The sequence below is a fragment of the Toxotes jaculatrix genome, chromosome 14 (genome assembly GCF_017976425.1).
Source record: "Toxotes jaculatrix isolate fToxJac2 chromosome 14, fToxJac2.pri, whole genome shotgun sequence".
In the NCBI taxonomy this organism is placed as follows: Eukaryota; Metazoa; Chordata; class Actinopteri; family Toxotidae; genus Toxotes; species Toxotes jaculatrix.
In genome coordinates, this window is record NC_054407.1 from 7,798,361 (window position 1) to 7,815,200 (window position 16,840).

Here is a 16,840-nt window from a genome sequence, read left to right on the forward strand (position 1 = left end):
GTCAGCCCACTCTTAAAGGAACATGCCACAATTTTGCAATATTACTACACTTGGTGGCTGCAAGCTTTAACAGCCAGAGGTCAGTGATTTGAATTTTAAAATATTGGGTTACTGTTTCACCCAGCAGTGCAAAATAGTTAAAATCCGTTAAGCTACTCATGGTACACCTTTTCAAACTGAGGTACAACCATTGGGATTTTATGGTAAATAATCCCCCCAAAAAACTTTTCAGAGTTTAGACAGGAAAAGGTCTAATGGCCACCTCCTATTTAAATCCAAATCTTCACTCCATGAAGAACCATACTTGAGTGAGAGAATGATGATTACAGTAAGAAAGCTTAACATTGAATAAAAACATTTGGTTTACTTTGTCTCCATCATCTGGTCAAACATTGTCACAACTACTTTCTGTCCCGCTCTTCTCAAAGTGGTCTGCACTGCCATCACTGCTGACGCATAAGGATTATTTAACTAAAAATAATTTGAAAATCAGTGTAACACGTTTGTCTAAAAATAATGGATGTTGTGGGAGTAGCAGTGCAGAATGATTCATAGTTTTTAATCAGTTGTAGGTAGAGCTGCTCATGCCTGTAGTTTTCTTTAGATTGTGTGCATGGTTAAATTATTCTGAGATTCATTTTCAAATAAACACTACATTTAGGTTGTTGAGCATAAATTAAACGAGTTGAGACTCACCACAGTGGCACATCTATCAAAACTTAATGTATAACCTATAATCGTGAATTGACAGGAACTTTAATAAAGAGGCAAAGCAGATGCAGATAATTATATGTGAAGTCATAATCAAACCACGGCTCAACAGTTGGGATGTGATTGTTTATTGCGGCAAAAAACAAAAAAAAAAAACATTAAGCTAAGAAAATGTGAATACAGTTTGAAGGTGGGGAATGCACACTGTTATTTTAACAATTTTTCACTTTGTTTATCCAGGTTTTCAGAATTTTTAATGCCTCCTCCAAACGAATAAAGACATATTTTGCAGACCGATTCCTCTGCCTGCATCCTCATAGTAAAGACTGACAATTTTGTTAATTTCTTTCCAGTTGGTCAGCAATTTGCCCACATTGAAAATCCAACCCTCAGCATATGCCTCGTAACAGCCCTGCAGATCAGATTAATCATTCCAACTATGAATGGCTAAAAGATCATTTTTAAATGGCTACTGAACTAAAACAATTCATGTATTTCCACAGAGGCATAACATCAGGTGGCTTCCATTATAAAATATCTGAAAACAATGAATGTCCAGACTTAAAGAAAGTAGGAACACATCCACTACTGTAACATTCGCAGTGTAATTTTTAAATCCATTTACACTGATCTTTTTTCCTTTCATTTTCACAATTTTCATCTTTCCTGTAACTTTTGTCTAAAATGTGTTGTAGCATAACAGGCATTTAAACTAGTAACTTTTGATTCTAGCTGACAAAAGGGGGAAAAAAAAATAATACAGAAATGTCAGAACTAAAATAAACAAGCCAAACATACATCCTTAAAACTGCAGTCACAAAACGAAAAGGCACAAGGAAATCTCTTAACAAGGATGAATGAACACAACTTAATAGAACATAGAATGTACTTTCACTCTGACCGGATCATTGAAAACAACAGCCATATTACAGAGTGGCCACGATTTCTGGAAATAATGGACCACACCACTGTTACCCACAGTGGACCCAAACATTTTGTATCGTGATTTCTTTAAAGCTGAAGACCTTGTGGATCAGTTCCATACGCAACCAAATGAAAAAGACAAGATATTCGCAAAACGCTCGCTAAAGAAACCCAGAAGAGATTAAAGACGTGCAGTTTACTAATGAGACAGAATGGAAATTTTTTTCCCACCATAACAGCTGATGTTAAAACTCATCACAGCCTTTCATATCTGTGAGCAGAAGCTGTGTTCTGTCCAAGAGAAAACTACATTAGCATGGAAACATCGCAGAAGAGATCTAAAGATGTGAACAACATGTGCATTGTGTAGCAATGAACTGTATATACAAACATTATGGGAAACACTGTTCCCGATAATAAAATCATCCACCCCTGCAGTGAAATATGGAGGGCACTGCCTCCGATACAGACACACACTGGTAGGCAAAAACTACCTTTCGTTTTTCCACATTATGGAAGTCACTGCTCCCGATAATGCTGTCAGGATGAGAAGTGTACATGTACCAAAGAACCAGTACTGACAAGACACCCAGAGGTGTGTAAATATTGTCAGGTGTGATATGTGATTTGACCTTGTGAAAAGACCAATCCAGTGTCAGTTATGCTGAAAAAATAATGATAATAATAATTGGGAATTAGGCGGGTAGCTGAGAAGTGCCTGATTGTTCTGTGTGCAGTACTGGCTGTCGGTCAACGTGTACACTTCTTTTAGCAGATGCTGCTTTTGTCATTTCGACAGTATAACTGTCATAATTATGGAAGGCACTGCTCCCGATAATTATACGTTTTTCTTTTTTTTTTTATAAAAGGCGATAAAAAAAACTATTTATAGTGAGCCCTGCCACTGATAAATAAATAACAATAAATAGACGTACAGGTTTTGTTTCAGTGTTGAGACCTTCTCCCTTGGTTTTTTGAAAGGCAGATTTGTTCTTATGTCAGAAGGCAGACGATTCAGATAATTAGCAACTTCATTTTTTTCCATTTATTCATTTTTCAAGTTCCTGAATGTAATTAGGACTTCTCTTTAAAGTTTAACGCAACTTGTGATTGTCCCAAATCTGATTATAGGTGTGTTCAGTACAACACAACTACTGTGTTGTACTTCTGAATCTCTGAAAATGAGTCGAGTAGCAGATTTCAGCACAGTATGAAATTATAGCTACCAACACAAATCTCAGGTTTGAGCACGAGGCTACAGCAGCAGCGGAAATACCAGCAGGTGTGAATTATAATTATCGCAGTAAACAAAACGAAAGTCGTTAGCTTATTAAATCGTACTGACTGTACTGTGTTCTATGAACCTCTGAGCTGGCAAACACGTTAGACACTCCTGTGATTATGATACTGTGCTGAAAAAGCATCACTTCTGCTATACTCAACTCATGCACCAATTTATGTATCACTGCCACGTAACAGGCGTGTAAAGGTAGTTGTTACTAGCACCAAAGTATTCAAGATTGTGGTATTTAAGTACCACATGTTAACATTATAGAATTTGGAAAGAAAAGCAGGGTAAACAGTGAATGACCTACTGATCTTTTACATTAAGGCCGAAGGCTTATGCATTGTGTGTTTTATCCTTAATGTTTGGCTTTATGGAGACTTACAGAAAGAAGGGAGAAGAGGCAGCTTATCACTGAAATGTTGAAAATGACAGAGGTGATAACTGCGATACTGGTTTCCATTTGGATAGTTCCTAAATCAGGTTAATTTAAAAAGCCGTGTAACTGTGACTGCTGTCGAATTGTAACAGCCTACTGGTTTTCATACTGCCAGCTGTGATAGGGAGGCCAAATCATTAACAAGGGAGTGAGGCCGTTTTTTTTTTTTTTTTTAGATGTCATTATCCAAGGACCAGATGTCCCCTGCTAATGAGTTGGCACAGCCCTGAATGGTCCAGGTCACCAGGGCAAACTGGTTGCGGAACAAGTCGACATCTGCTTTGGGGTTGTTGGTCCCGAGAATGTCAAGGTGGTTGGACACAGCTGCGAGAGTGTGGGGGCCGGTGCCAAGCAGGATGTGGCGGAAAGGACTATCTCTGGGAGACACGTAGGGTGACAGGAGGTTCCTTTCCACCTACAGTAGTGAGGAGAGAGACAAGAGAGAGAGAGAAGGAAATTTACAATGTTTTCTCAAAAGTCACAAGGAGAAAATGCAGAATCTCCAAAATGTCTTTTTTCATCTTCATTTTCAAAACTTCATCTTGATTCTTCACAGTCGACAGACTATTGGAATTAAATGCACCTGTATTGTGGCAGGTGTCACAGTGTGTGTATTGCCTTTTGTAGGGTAGTTTTGTTAAATGCTCCGCTATGTTCACAAGCTTGTCTCTAACTGCCTGTTTGCTGTTTCTCGCTGAGCAGGTAGTGTGCAGTGGGTTTGTCAGAGCTTGAAGAAAGAATAACGCAACAAGAGCAGTGAGAGCAAACCACTTTCTTCTTCAACCTTCAACAGTATAATAATAATACAGTTTTATTTTACAACATCTCAATAACGAGCCTTAAACTGTAAACTGTAGCTTACAGTCATGATGCGGTCGTTGAGGATGCGGCACATCTCGATGTCCTCCAGGTCACTGTTCTTGATTGCCGATGCCAGGCTACGAGAAGCGCGGCCGTAGGAGCCAGAGGCTAAGATCAACCACCGCGCTGTCAGGGTCTTGGGAAACAGCTGGGGCTTCATCTGGAAGGACACATGGCACACACAGTGGTAAAAATTCATGTTCTGAATAAACAAAATTCAATGGATATGGCACCCTCTGGGCACATTTGGGTTATATAATGAAGGCAGCATTTGGAAAACCGTGTAACAAAATAAATGAAATGACACTAAAACAGGTACAACTGGCTCCCAAAGCTAGATAGTCATTAATTATTTATCTATATAGTCTTAGTTTGCAAACAGTCAACAAGAATAAAAGCAAGATCATAACTGGACACTCACCTTGCGAATATGGTTTACTTTCATATTGATTTGAGACACCTGATTGCGTATAATGTTGTTGTACTTCTCCAGGTCCATCCGCAGCAGATGATCATGGACCAGCCTCAGTGCTATGTGACCTGCGAACCGGGCCGCTGATACAGCCATTTGAGGAAACTGGTTTTTCGTGGCCAACTTCAGGTTCTCCTGGGTGTCCCTCATTGTGCCAAGGAACTGGTAGTCCTAAGATGGAAAAAAACAATGTTTAAAGAACTACAGTTAGGAAAGATACATCTCTGGATGAGCCAAAGTTTGACATAGTGCTTTAATGCACAAGGTTGTCCTGAGTTATTGTTATTGGTTCAAAAATATTCAACTCTTAGTACAGCAGGATGACTTACCAATCTACTGGGGACAAATCTAAATGAGACTGAGGGAATGCCAGAAAAGGCAAGGAAAGGAAATGCAGGATTATCCAACTTCAGAGGTTCCAACCTAAAAAAAAAAAAAAAAAACACATGAAGAACATCATTAAGTCGTGAACATTTGCTAAACACTGAGTATGACAGCTAGACTACAAATTCCAGTTGTGGATGTAATACTGGCGAGAAACTCTGGATGTCATGGAGATGTATAAACACTAACACGGTGAATGGGAATGCAACAGACTTACACATTTGATTCCCAGTTGCCGTTTGCATATCGAGAAAAGAGATTCCCAACGCCATTTGGGGAGTTCACCTGACGACAAAACAATTGTATATGTACGTTATCTTAACATAATGAAAAACTGACAAATTGACAAATGAATGAATTGTATTGAACAACGAACATTATTGGATAAATGTGCCTCTGTTGTGGGTTTACCTCTTTCATTGTGCTCTCAATCAGGCTATACAGCAAGGGACTGGCTGCTACCTTAAATCTACTGTCACCTGGAGAAGAAGACTTACATTCAGTCATTCTGAAAGATCACATACACAATCACAACCAATAATACTGTAAATATAGAAAAGTATTAATCCTTTGATAAGTGGTTGTTTTGGCTGATTGGGGACAATAGAAACAAGCTGTGAACACTGACATGCAGATTCTAGTGATAATTCTCTATAGGTTCATCACTATGAGCAACCCCTTTAACATTGTCCCATTTATTTCACAATGTCATTTAATACATTGCTGTTTTGAAATTCAAAGTCAATTACAGCCATTTTACATGCCTGCCAGCTTAAACTAAACTTTAGCAAGAAACCTGAAGACAAGACGTCCAATAACAATGACAGTAAATACCTGACACAACACCATCCAGGTTGATGTATGTGAACGCCTTCATGCTCAGAGAAGACAGATAACCCTAGATATGCAAAAAAAAAATCAAAATTAAGATATAAATTAAAAACAAAATTAAGTACAAACACTAAATCAGTATTAATCCATAAAAGCCAAAAATTCATCATGCAGTTCTCACCTCCAACCACTCAGTGGCGCCAACACTCCCGTATTCTCCAGCACTCCAGCTTGCAAACACAATGCTCCTCCTTGGCTTGAATCCATCTGTCAAAGTGGATAACAAATGCTTATCAACAAAAAGAGCAGTGCCTTCGCTAAACATAAAATACTCCTGTCACTCTCTTGTTTATTTAGGGCCTACATGACATTCATTAGTTAGTAGGCTCTAATGTGAACGGTAAATGTACATCCATTCCATCAATATTATTTTAGGCCAACTAAGACTTACCATGGGCCACCATGTCGGAGATGGCACGAGCCAGCTCGATAAGGACGCTGGTGCCAACGGTTGATGAGGCAAAACCTGGACCCCACGCGTCCCTCTGGGCACCGATGACCACATACCGGTCTAAAATTTAAAAAAGGACAGTGAGAGGACACTTCTTCTTTCCAGTAAACTGACTTCCTGATCACAGTATTTCTTGTTAAGAAAGTATCTCATTGTACCTGGATCCACAAAGCCTTTGATGACGCCGAAAACATTAATTATCCTTTTTTCAGTAAGAACGTTGTTGACTTCCACAGTGATCACATTGTTATCATCTCCCAGCTTGTTGGGGCTTCCCCACTCACTCGGCGAATCCTGGCCCCCCAGTTCCCTGTTAGACACAGATAATAAACATTTTGGAAGCTACTACAGAAACAACTAAAATAGACAATTAGAGTGCAAGGCAACTATTTAAAGTTGAAGGACAAGGCATTATATTTATTATGATCTTTTATAATCTGTCATTTTAAGGGTATAGTTTCAGATGGTTCACAGCATGCCTGAGCCTCACCTCAGAATGTTGCTAGCCATGTATGTCGTGATGGTCTGAGCCAAGATTGTTGGCAGGCCCGAAGACTGAGCAGGAGGAAACTGGGTGTGGTTGAAGGAGGGGAAACCAGGAGTGTAGGGATCCCCTGAACCCAGGTGGACCTGTGACAGACAGAAAGAAGTTTTACAAAGCTTGCCCAGCAGCTATGATTTAACAAGGCTTTTAAAGGTGAAATTAAGAAAATTATATGAAAAAAATCTTGCTTCTGAGGTCCTTTTGTACTCTCTACACTCACATGTCCAAAGAGCGCAGTCCTGTCTCCGATAGAGTAGTCAGTGGGGTCTGGGTAGATCAACACAGCAGAGGCATTCACTTTGGCAGCATTAGCAACCTGTTCGAAAAAAAAAAAAAAGTCATGGAAAGGGACATATGGGGGAAGAAAGACATGTAAAAAAAAAAAAAAGGTTCAAAATTCTATACTTTAGAGTAAAACCACCCACCTTCTCAGCAAAACTGATCCCACCAGCTCTCACCAGTACAACACTGCCACTCAGGTTGATGTTCTTACTCTGCAGCAACCTAAAGTCATTTCCCTGCCCATAGTGTGCATACACAACAGCACCCTAGACAAGAACAAAAAAAAGGAAAAAAAAAAATTAGGCATTTTCTCTACTTCATTTTTAAATTTTTTTCTCTACTTTATTTAGGTTGTAGATTACCGTTACTGTTCCATTGGCACTGTAGGACAGGAATCCATCTGGATGATCCTCCTTCCCATTGAAAACAATTCTGTTGTAGCCAGAAGCTGGGGGGTCCTGAACCTTAACATAGTGCTCATCAGTCCAGGTGCTCATGCCATAGCCATTAAACTGCCTGATAATCTTGTCACCCAGATAGTCATCAACAGAAGAACCAGCCCGGTGACTGTCCTTGGTAAACTCACTACAATAAGAGGAAAACAAACATGAAGTGAAAAAAAAAAAATGGAGGAAACAATTAATAAAGCGTGATACAAATAAAGAACGTTTGTAAAACTAGTCATCTTAGAAAGAAGCCAACATGGCAGACTCTACAGGCTGTGTGTGTCGGGGGGTGGGGGGGGGGGTTGGATTTACTTGAAGACAGATTCAAATTGGTTTCCACTCAGTTTTCCAGCCAAGAGCTTTTTGACATCATCCCAGTCCATGAGGGGGGCAGCACCTGTCTCGTGAACAACAGGTTCTTCAAAAGCGAGATAGGTGGGTACAGGGCTGGGAGCCAGGTCCTTCTTCCGATGGACCAGGTAGCCAATCAAGTACCCTGAAAGAAGCAGTGGTTTCAAATAAGGAACAGCCAGAGACAGACAGGAACAATTACAATGGCAGTTGGAGACAGACCATGTCTCCTGATGACAACATCAGTACAGATTAATATCAATACATAAAGCAATGGTCCTAAAACCAATCCCTGCTGAACTCCACAAGTTGTTTTTGAGTGCTGCAGCCATATAAATGCAGGCACTTCATTCAACGACGCTTCTTACCAATGATAAAGATGAGGAGGGTAGTGGCTAGCATGAAGCAGAGGTTCTTGGGTGTGCGTTCAAACTTCTGAGCCACATAGGGTTTGCGGGTGGGGCTGTGATTGAGATGGTCTCCCACTCCATTTTCCCCAGCGTCCTCATCCACGTCGGATGACAGCTTCATCTCCACCTGGCTATTGTCACCTTCCATGTTCTGCGTCAAGTTGAATCGTGTGTAGGAGTGTGGCTCCCCGTTAAACTGTGAAGGCAGAAAAATGAATAACCTCAGAATACATACATTTTTAGATTATGGAACCGATGATTGCAGGACAAGCTGGGCTCCATGACCAATGGGATTTTGTACAACGTCTTTCAGTACAATTGTGGCTTGCTTCAGATGACAAAGAATTACTTATTATGGATGTGAATTTTTAACAACATAAAAGGATTTTTAAGTTTTATTTAATGGCTTTGCTAATGTTAAAAACCCCTTTGTAAATGCTTATGTTATCAGTAATAAGGCCAGCTTTTTGGTTTACAGATATTGGAAAATCCCCTTTCCTCCTCTTGTTTGAGTTGCTTTGTTTTGTTTTTAGCTAGCAATTTCATTAAGAAAAAAACATTTTTTGATTGGTTTTGGTTGTGAAGTGGTTCTTTGTTGAAATGTTCTGATCTGGTGGTCTGAAACCCACAAAAGCAGAACCAAAATCATTTCAGTGGCTTTTAAATTTTGTGAACACACGTCCTTTCTGGCTTCTTTTCCTTTTGCAGGCATTTATGTTAAAGGAGTGTATTAAATTGTCCTCTGTGCTAACTGTTCTGGTGTGATGAAAACACTTACCACCTGAACAGACTCATAATGACTCATAATGGTTTGGCTTTTGGTCCTAGGCTGTGAAAAAGCAGTAACAAAGTTCATTTTGTTGTACACTTGTTTGACATTCCGCTATACATTCATTTATGTTTCTTATAGAAGGGATATTCTTAAGTTTATACTTAAAAACAATGAAACCATTGATTGTTTTTTTTATTATAGCTAGATTGTTTGCCTTGTGCTTAGCTGAAAATTACCAAAGGGATTTTTGCAGTAATCATAAAAACGATCTATTTAAATTTATGAAGTTAGTAAGTTACTAAGCACACCACCATATTGTTAACTATTTATTTATTACTTTTTAATAAGTCAACATCAACTGCACTGAAATTCCTCAGCCAAATACTGATTCAGCATGGTGTTGACAGAAAAGAATTCGTTCCCAAGATGAAAAAGAAAAACATTCAATTATGCAACATGGCTGTTCATAATAACAGTCATTTTAGCAGTGGCAACCTTAACATCCTGTTTAAGGAGAAATAATTCCTTAAAGCAAAGCCTGCTATTTTAGGATTTCAGTTGTAATACCAGTTACAATACTCACTATTTTGGATATCGTTGACCTTGCTTGGTCCATTGCTGTTTCACGGGCACTGAAAAGGGAAGCAAACAGAAAAGTCAGACTTGTACATTGTAAACTCTGTAGCTTAAAACTACCGATTTCTGAACAGCCTCCTTCAAGGCTGCAAAGAATGAGTGTTTCATACTTAAAACGTAGACTTTAGGGGGAGTATTTCCCGAAGGCCTTATTTCTCTGCAGTGTGTACATTGTGTTACTGTTTCACTCGGGGAAATAACGGGGTGTCCAAAGAACACGTCCCACCTCTTATACAAACATGCATGGTGTTTCCTTTGCTGCTAACTAGAAAGGAAGCACTGTTTCTAGGCACAAAAGACCAGTGTCCTGCACAGGTCAATACAGACATGGAGTCTTGTCCTCTTGTCCGTGTGAACCCCTTTGCCAGAAGAATACAATAACAGAATAACTAGCTTCCCACCAGCTTCAGTTCAAACCACAAGCCAATCAAAGCAAGGTTCGAATTTAACAGAAGAACGAGACCAGAAATTTGAGTTTTCTGTATGTTTTCTTAAATACTGTAATGTATGGCTTGTGAAATAAGAGCCATGCATGTGATAGTCCTCAGGAGGGAGGCCTGCTCTGTAAGGTGCTCATCAGAACCATTTTGCTTTTGCTTATTAATATAAAGAAATAATGTTGTAGTACAGAATTTCTGACCAATCTGTGTATTTTCTGTTGATTCACTGATGTTTAACACTTGGATAATGAGGAATCAACTCATTGCCATCCACTGCTATTTTTTAAATGCTAGCTAAGGATGGCCTTTGAGTAACCACGGTGACAATTTTAAGAATGCAACTGACTACATCGCCTGATTCATGAAATTACCCAAAACCTGAGGCAGCCAAATAAAGAACTATTATTATTATAAGAACTATTATTGAACTGGTGACATAGGTTGGTAATGTCACTATGAAACACAAAATTTAGTCGTGGTGTAGTAGCTGACAGGCTCTGTGTGCGACTCACACACTTCAGCACACCCTTTTGTGATAAGGTTCACAAGTACAACATAAACAATACATATAGCAACACAGCTACTGAAAAGAATAGCATGTTTTAATGGGTGATGTGATAAATATGAAAGTATGTTTTAACCCATCTGGCTTGCCATACACAACTTCACAGTCTGTGGTCTTCTTGACTGGAAACATACTTGCTGGGTGATAGCTCTGTAAAAACGAAAACTGCAACTATTCTGTGGCGTTTTGAGAAATTACACAGTGGACTACATTGCATAAAGATAATGCAATGGTGGGAGGGTCTGTGGTTTTTTTTTATCATGTAAAAGGATGTTAACAATAGAATCAGGACAAACTTACACCATATTTCTTTAAGAATACACACTGGACTCCAATGTCGATGTAGAAAACATAAATGGGATTGGAGAAAGGCTGTCTAATAGTTAATGGGGCATTACTATAGACAACAAAAGGCCAGGTAACCAGGCCATGTAGCAGTATGTCACACAATGAACCAACTAATTTCTTAAGCTATAAGCAAAGAAACTTTGACCCTAGACCCAGTTCTAGTGAACAGACAGTATGATTAGACTGAGAGAGCCCTCCTTCTCTGACTGACCTTCAGAAAAGAACAAAAACAAAAATCTCTCAAACAAACCATGTCTTATCAAGACCTGAAGAAGGTTAATCCTGCAGCTTTTAACAATCAACTTATATGTGAGAAGTATATGGCTTCAGGGGTTAAACCCGTTAAACTTTGGACTGAATTAAGTCAAGGAAAACACGGCTTTGTTGACAAAAGGCTCACGTGCTTCATAATGTGAGCAAATTTGGCTCACAGCTTTATTTGTGGACAGTCTCTTCAATGTATTCTGCAGTTTTACATTTAACGGGCTAAAACTGAAAACATGAGACACAAAAGCTTGCCTGCAGTGGTTATGATGTGTGATGTGCAGCCAAACAGCAGAGAAAAAAATCTTAATGACCCCTGTGGACCAATTTACCAGCTCTAGTGGAAGGAGGTCCGAACTGGACATTGCGTGAGGAGAGCTTGTATGAGCAAATGCCAAGGGGACACAAACCCTCAGACTGGCAGGCAGGCCTGCCCTAATTTGCAGCACCAAAGCATGGCCTTGCTGAACTCCCAACAGCATGCTTTCAGGACAGCATAGATAAAAAGCCTCAACTTTCAGTCCAAGAGAATTTCAGTAAAGCAAATGAAGGTGCAGACAGGTGGAAACTGGCCATACAATAACTCATCTCAGGAAACATTTTGGTTATTCTAGGCATTATGAAGTCCAGCTAACTTTAGAACATGGCGTGGCCTCGGACAAGCCCAGCACTGCTTTGACTTCCATAACCTTGAGGGGTAATCCAACCTCACTAAAACAGCACTATATTAGCTCTGAAGGTCACAGACTAAGTTAACTAGTTTATGGACAAAGAGAAACATTATCAGATAGCTTAATCCATATCCCAGTTTGCAACACAACCTAAAGGCATGGACTTGAAAAAGTGGTATCAGGTCAGGATTAGCAGCTTTGTGAAGCTAATTGCTCACTAAGGTGGGCAGAGCTATGGCTATAATCTTACATACCAAACATACCAGGCCTTAGCAGAGGCCTTAGCAACACTTTAATCAGATTAGTTACTTTTTTAGATGAGACCTATGGATATTAGCAATAAAAAAAAAAAAAACACACACAAATCAAGAACACATACGCAAACAAGACATATACAACAAACACAAACAACTTTTAACACTACACTAAAAAGTGACAGCATATGCTTTACACCCTTGATGAGGTCTATTTGCGTGCATCAGTCTCTGGACCCCATATAAGAGGCATGGCTTGTATCTCCATTGAATAATTTTTAGACACGTGTGTGCAACAGAGATAGTAAGAGCAAACTTGAGTCACACCCTTCTGGGAACGACAGAAGCAGGCATGGCCTGTTAGACAGTCATGCTAAAAGAGGGTAGGACAGCACGGTTCCCTGAGCTTTAAAGGGATAATGATTTTGGACAGAGTTCATCTGCACACTGTGCATTTGTAGTCAAGGCTATTAAAATAAAAGATGTGGAACGGTCTGCCATTCTCACCTGTTATTGGGATTTCTTTCTTGCTAAAAATAATGCAGACCAAATTACATGAACACCTATGAAAGCAAAAAACGTAGGCATGATTAAAGTTCAACCTCGAGGCCTGCATAGCCCTGCAGACATTAAATACCACTGCCAGTGTTTGAGAAATGAATTACTCTCTCAGGTTCCCGAGGTCAAACATGTTGCAAACTTCCTCATAAGGTTCTTGGTAACTGAACAAATCCCTTTGAAAAAAAAAAAAGAAAAAAAAAAAAGCATTGCTTCATACATAGCCAGTTACTGAAGCTGTGGCAAGAAGACTTTTTGTTCTAACATTACAACACCACTATTGTGAACTCAGCTGAGGCTCTGTGAGAGGCGGCAAAGAAGATGGAGGTGAGCACACTATTGTCTCATACAATAACTGAGTCAATCACATGTTTTCTACATTACTGAATTAAACCAACAAGGAAAGTGTGAACACACACAATTATTTCACTGTTAGAGGGCAGTCCCATGTAGTAATGTATTTAAAAACTGCAGACATAATGATTTAGCAATGCACATGATCGTTTCCACTCAAAAAACTTAAGTCACTCCTTAACATTACATGACATGATTATTACTACCTAGAGCAACCTTAAATACATCTGTCATAGGCACAACATCATAACAGGTGTCATTATAGTGTAGACCTAGTCTGTGTGTCCAAAGTTTCCTGCATCAGCAAATGGTTAAGCTGTCAGTACACCTGTACTTTACAGTAGTTGTCTGCATTTTGTTTTTTGTTATGTATATTCAGCTGTTGTTGCAAAAATAACTGCTTGGCGTCACTTAAAATCACCCAGAGAAATCTGCTAACACATTTCATAAAACTGGATGATGTGATTTTATCAAATGTGCATTTGGTCAAAAGGCACCACTTCTTCATTCCAACAACTTACTGATAAAAAAAAATCTTCCTGTTAGCGTTATGGGGAGAAGCTAAGCATGTGACCTTACCCTTACCAATGCATCCACATACCATAAAATAAAGTGAAAATCCTGTCTAACTACTGGTTTTGCTTTGACTGGAAACCTGCACAGCGCACCAGGAAGTGAAATCCTTCAGAGACAATGGCACTGTTTTAAATCAAAGTCTTTTTGAGCAGAATATACACCCACGTATTAACACCAAACATGAGATTAAGTTCAATCATTTGAGAACCTGGAGATGCACAGGGACTAACCAATCTCTAATAACTGGTATCACACATTATCTTTATAGATATCTGTATATTATCAACACAGAAAGCCCATGTATGATATAGATCATAGGCACCTGTGAAAATCTGCTGCTGACAGTTTATGTCTTAAGCAGTTAAACCTTGCATGACACATTCCATTGTGGTGCATTGCACGAAACATGGCAAATAATTGTTCAACAAATTTGCCTGTTTACTTTAAAACTCTAAATTCACACACAAGCACACAATTGAAAAATAGACAGTTATTTATATATAATAGTTATAAGGCAAGCATAAACAATTTTCTTCTTCTTTAATTAGTTTAATTTTAAAAGTTTTCATCTGACCAAAATTCCAAGTAATCAGGACTACATATAGACATATATATATATATATAGGAATTATGAAACTGTTGAGGGAAGAAAAAGTGAGGTGTTGTCAGAGACAAAAAGAGATGATGAGGAAAAAAAAGGGAAAGGCTGGTGGTAGGTGGGGGGCAAGAGAGGAGAAGGGGAGAGGGGTCAGGGGTTGAGTCGGAGTCATTGTGCAGTGGCAAATCATGTGAGAGTCACACTGGGCAAAAGCTCCAAGTAACTCATGGGAAAATGAGCCAGAATTAGAACAGTGCAGCAGGCAAATCCCATTTATTAGGCCTGCACAACTATAACTAAAAATGCAGCACATTCTGAATCATAGATTCAAGTGGCAACACTGTTGTACTCTGCGCAGAGGAGACAATGATCCCTTGTCAGTTTTACGATGATTTTTTTTGTCAGTCACTTTCTAATGGTGGGTTCTGTCTTTATGGCCCAGGCTGCCACCAGGTGGCACCACAGTCCATGGGTATCGTTCATGCTCACACTAAATGGCTGAGTAATACTGCTACACATCCTGCTGGAACTGCAGGCAGGTCTCTAATAAAGAACTACTTATAAATGTTTTACTGTAAGCGACCTAAATCCAAATTAAGACAATAATAATAATAATCTTCTCAGGACAGAGAAGAGCTTCATCAAACTGTATACAAGCAGGCTGGATTGTTTGAACACCGTCTGGGCCGAAGGTTATTGGATATTGTTGTACAGATAGCGTTAGCATATCTATACGGCAGCTCATTGCTGTCTGTCAAGGTCAACAAACGTTTACAGTGAAATGCTTACCTACTGACACCTTTACCCCGGAGCAAGGACGCTAAATTTGTTTAATACAAGCAGGACCTGCAGGACGTGACAACCGGCTTCCCTCGTTATGGCGCCGTTGTAGCACAGGCAACGTGACAGCTCACACTGCTGTGAGTACCGACACTTACCGGCAGAGCAAGGAAGCAGTGAGGAAACCTGTCAGGTGGTATAACCGCCTCTGGCGCTCAAAGTCATGCGTAGGATGACACGCTAGCACAGGATAACCTTAGCATTTCATTCATGCGGTTAACCCGAAATAAGTAGTAACTTAAAGAGAGGTAGACTGAAAGAGTATCATGATGATTGCTACTGATTAACACGCTCTCTCAAAAGAAAAGCATGGGCTTATGTGCTTCCACGGAGCCGAGTTTAAACCGGAGTAAACGTTAATTCAGCCGAATAATAATTAACCCTCCACCGGCTCAGTTTGAACCACTGTATCTACCTGTTTGTCACGGAAAAACATCTCACCTTCTCTTCAACACCGCGCAAATCGACCGAGTCCTTCTGTGACAGCCGCTGACACGAGGGTCCCTGCTGCTTCCTTCTCCTCTGTTCTCTTTCAGCAAGCGGTGTTGCCCTTCACTACCCTCCTTCAGTTATACGGACGCAACCATCCCCACCCCCCCGACCACGTGGTCGCATATACGTCACTTGAAAGCGCCACTACAAAGCGGCAAATGAATCGATCTTCTGTGAGCTCTTCCGTTTGGATGATGGATGTGAGCGGACTAAGAGCTCCACGTGCTTTTTTTCCCACACAGTTTGTGTTGTCGTTCCAAACCGCATATGTTTAAACTAAGTGTAATGAAAAAAAAAATCTATTTGTAAGTTAGTTATTGATTCGAGAAGATAACAATAAAACTTCAAAACTTACAAATCTGCTCTCTGTGAGATAAAACAGAAAACATTAAAATGAAATAAGGTCAACGTCGGTGGAAAGAACCTGTGTACATTTTCTGAAGCACAGTATATACATGCAGTTCTTAGAGAAATACATTCATCTGGACTCCACATTTATTTGACAGCTGTACTTATTTTTCGGATTAAGATTTTATGCAGATTTTATTGCTTTACTTAAACCTTACCCAGGTATATATAAAGTTGTTCAACTCCACTTTGCTCACTTACAACATTAAAAAGTTATGAATTAAAGCTATGACAGAGGCCATTTTCCTCTGTAAAGAGTACCTTTCCTTCTAATACTGTGATTACATTTGGCTGACAATACTTTGAACTGTGTACTTTTACTGAAAGTAAATCCTGAATGAAGAATTTAAATTTAGAATTTAATGATATAGCCATACTAGTATTCTAGTTTGGTAAGAAACCTCGGGTTCTCAGCAATGGGTTACCTTAAATGACCCCCAATGCATCACAGACATACTGGCAACTCTCACCTGCCGCTCAATTTGAAATGAGAACAAACATAATACCAATGTGCAGGACTGTTACCTTTCAGAATCCAGGAATCCACAAAATAGAATTTACTTCATGCTGCAGCTGTGAAAACATCAGTTCTAAGAACGGAAAGAAAGTGTGG

At 39.5% G+C, this 16,840-nt stretch overlaps 1 protein-coding gene across 3 annotated transcripts; it reads right to left on the reverse strand.

Moving 5' to 3' along the window:
- Nucleotides 1–823: 823 nt before the first annotated feature.
- LOC121192702 (transferrin receptor protein 1-like) lies at nt 824–15,895 on the reverse strand. 3 transcript variants are annotated; one of them, XM_041054508.1, is made up of 19 exons: nt 15,769–15,895; nt 9,807–9,855; nt 9,230–9,280; nt 8,410–8,647; nt 8,003–8,186; nt 7,607–7,829; nt 7,388–7,510; nt 7,183–7,278; nt 6,909–7,048; nt 6,577–6,728; nt 6,359–6,478; nt 6,089–6,174; nt 5,911–5,974; nt 5,488–5,555; nt 5,294–5,361; nt 5,022–5,115; nt 4,642–4,863; nt 4,222–4,380; nt 824–3,774 (listed from the first exon to the last, which is right to left on the reverse strand). In XM_041054508.1, exons 2-19 carry the CDS (start codon nt 9,837–9,839, stop codon nt 3,532–3,534), a joined length of 2,364 nt encoding a protein of 787 aa, XP_040910442.1. In that variant the 5' UTR covers nt 9,840–9,855; nt 15,769–15,895; the 3' UTR covers nt 824–3,531. The 3 variants fall into 3 exon arrangements, with proteins under 3 accessions (XP_040910442.1, XP_040910444.1, XP_040910445.1); XM_041054510.1 differs by lacking the exon at nt 9,230–9,280; XM_041054511.1 differs by lacking the exons at nt 9,230–9,280; nt 15,769–15,895 and adding an exon at nt 15,277–15,688.
- Nucleotides 15,896–16,840: the final 945 nt, after the last annotated feature.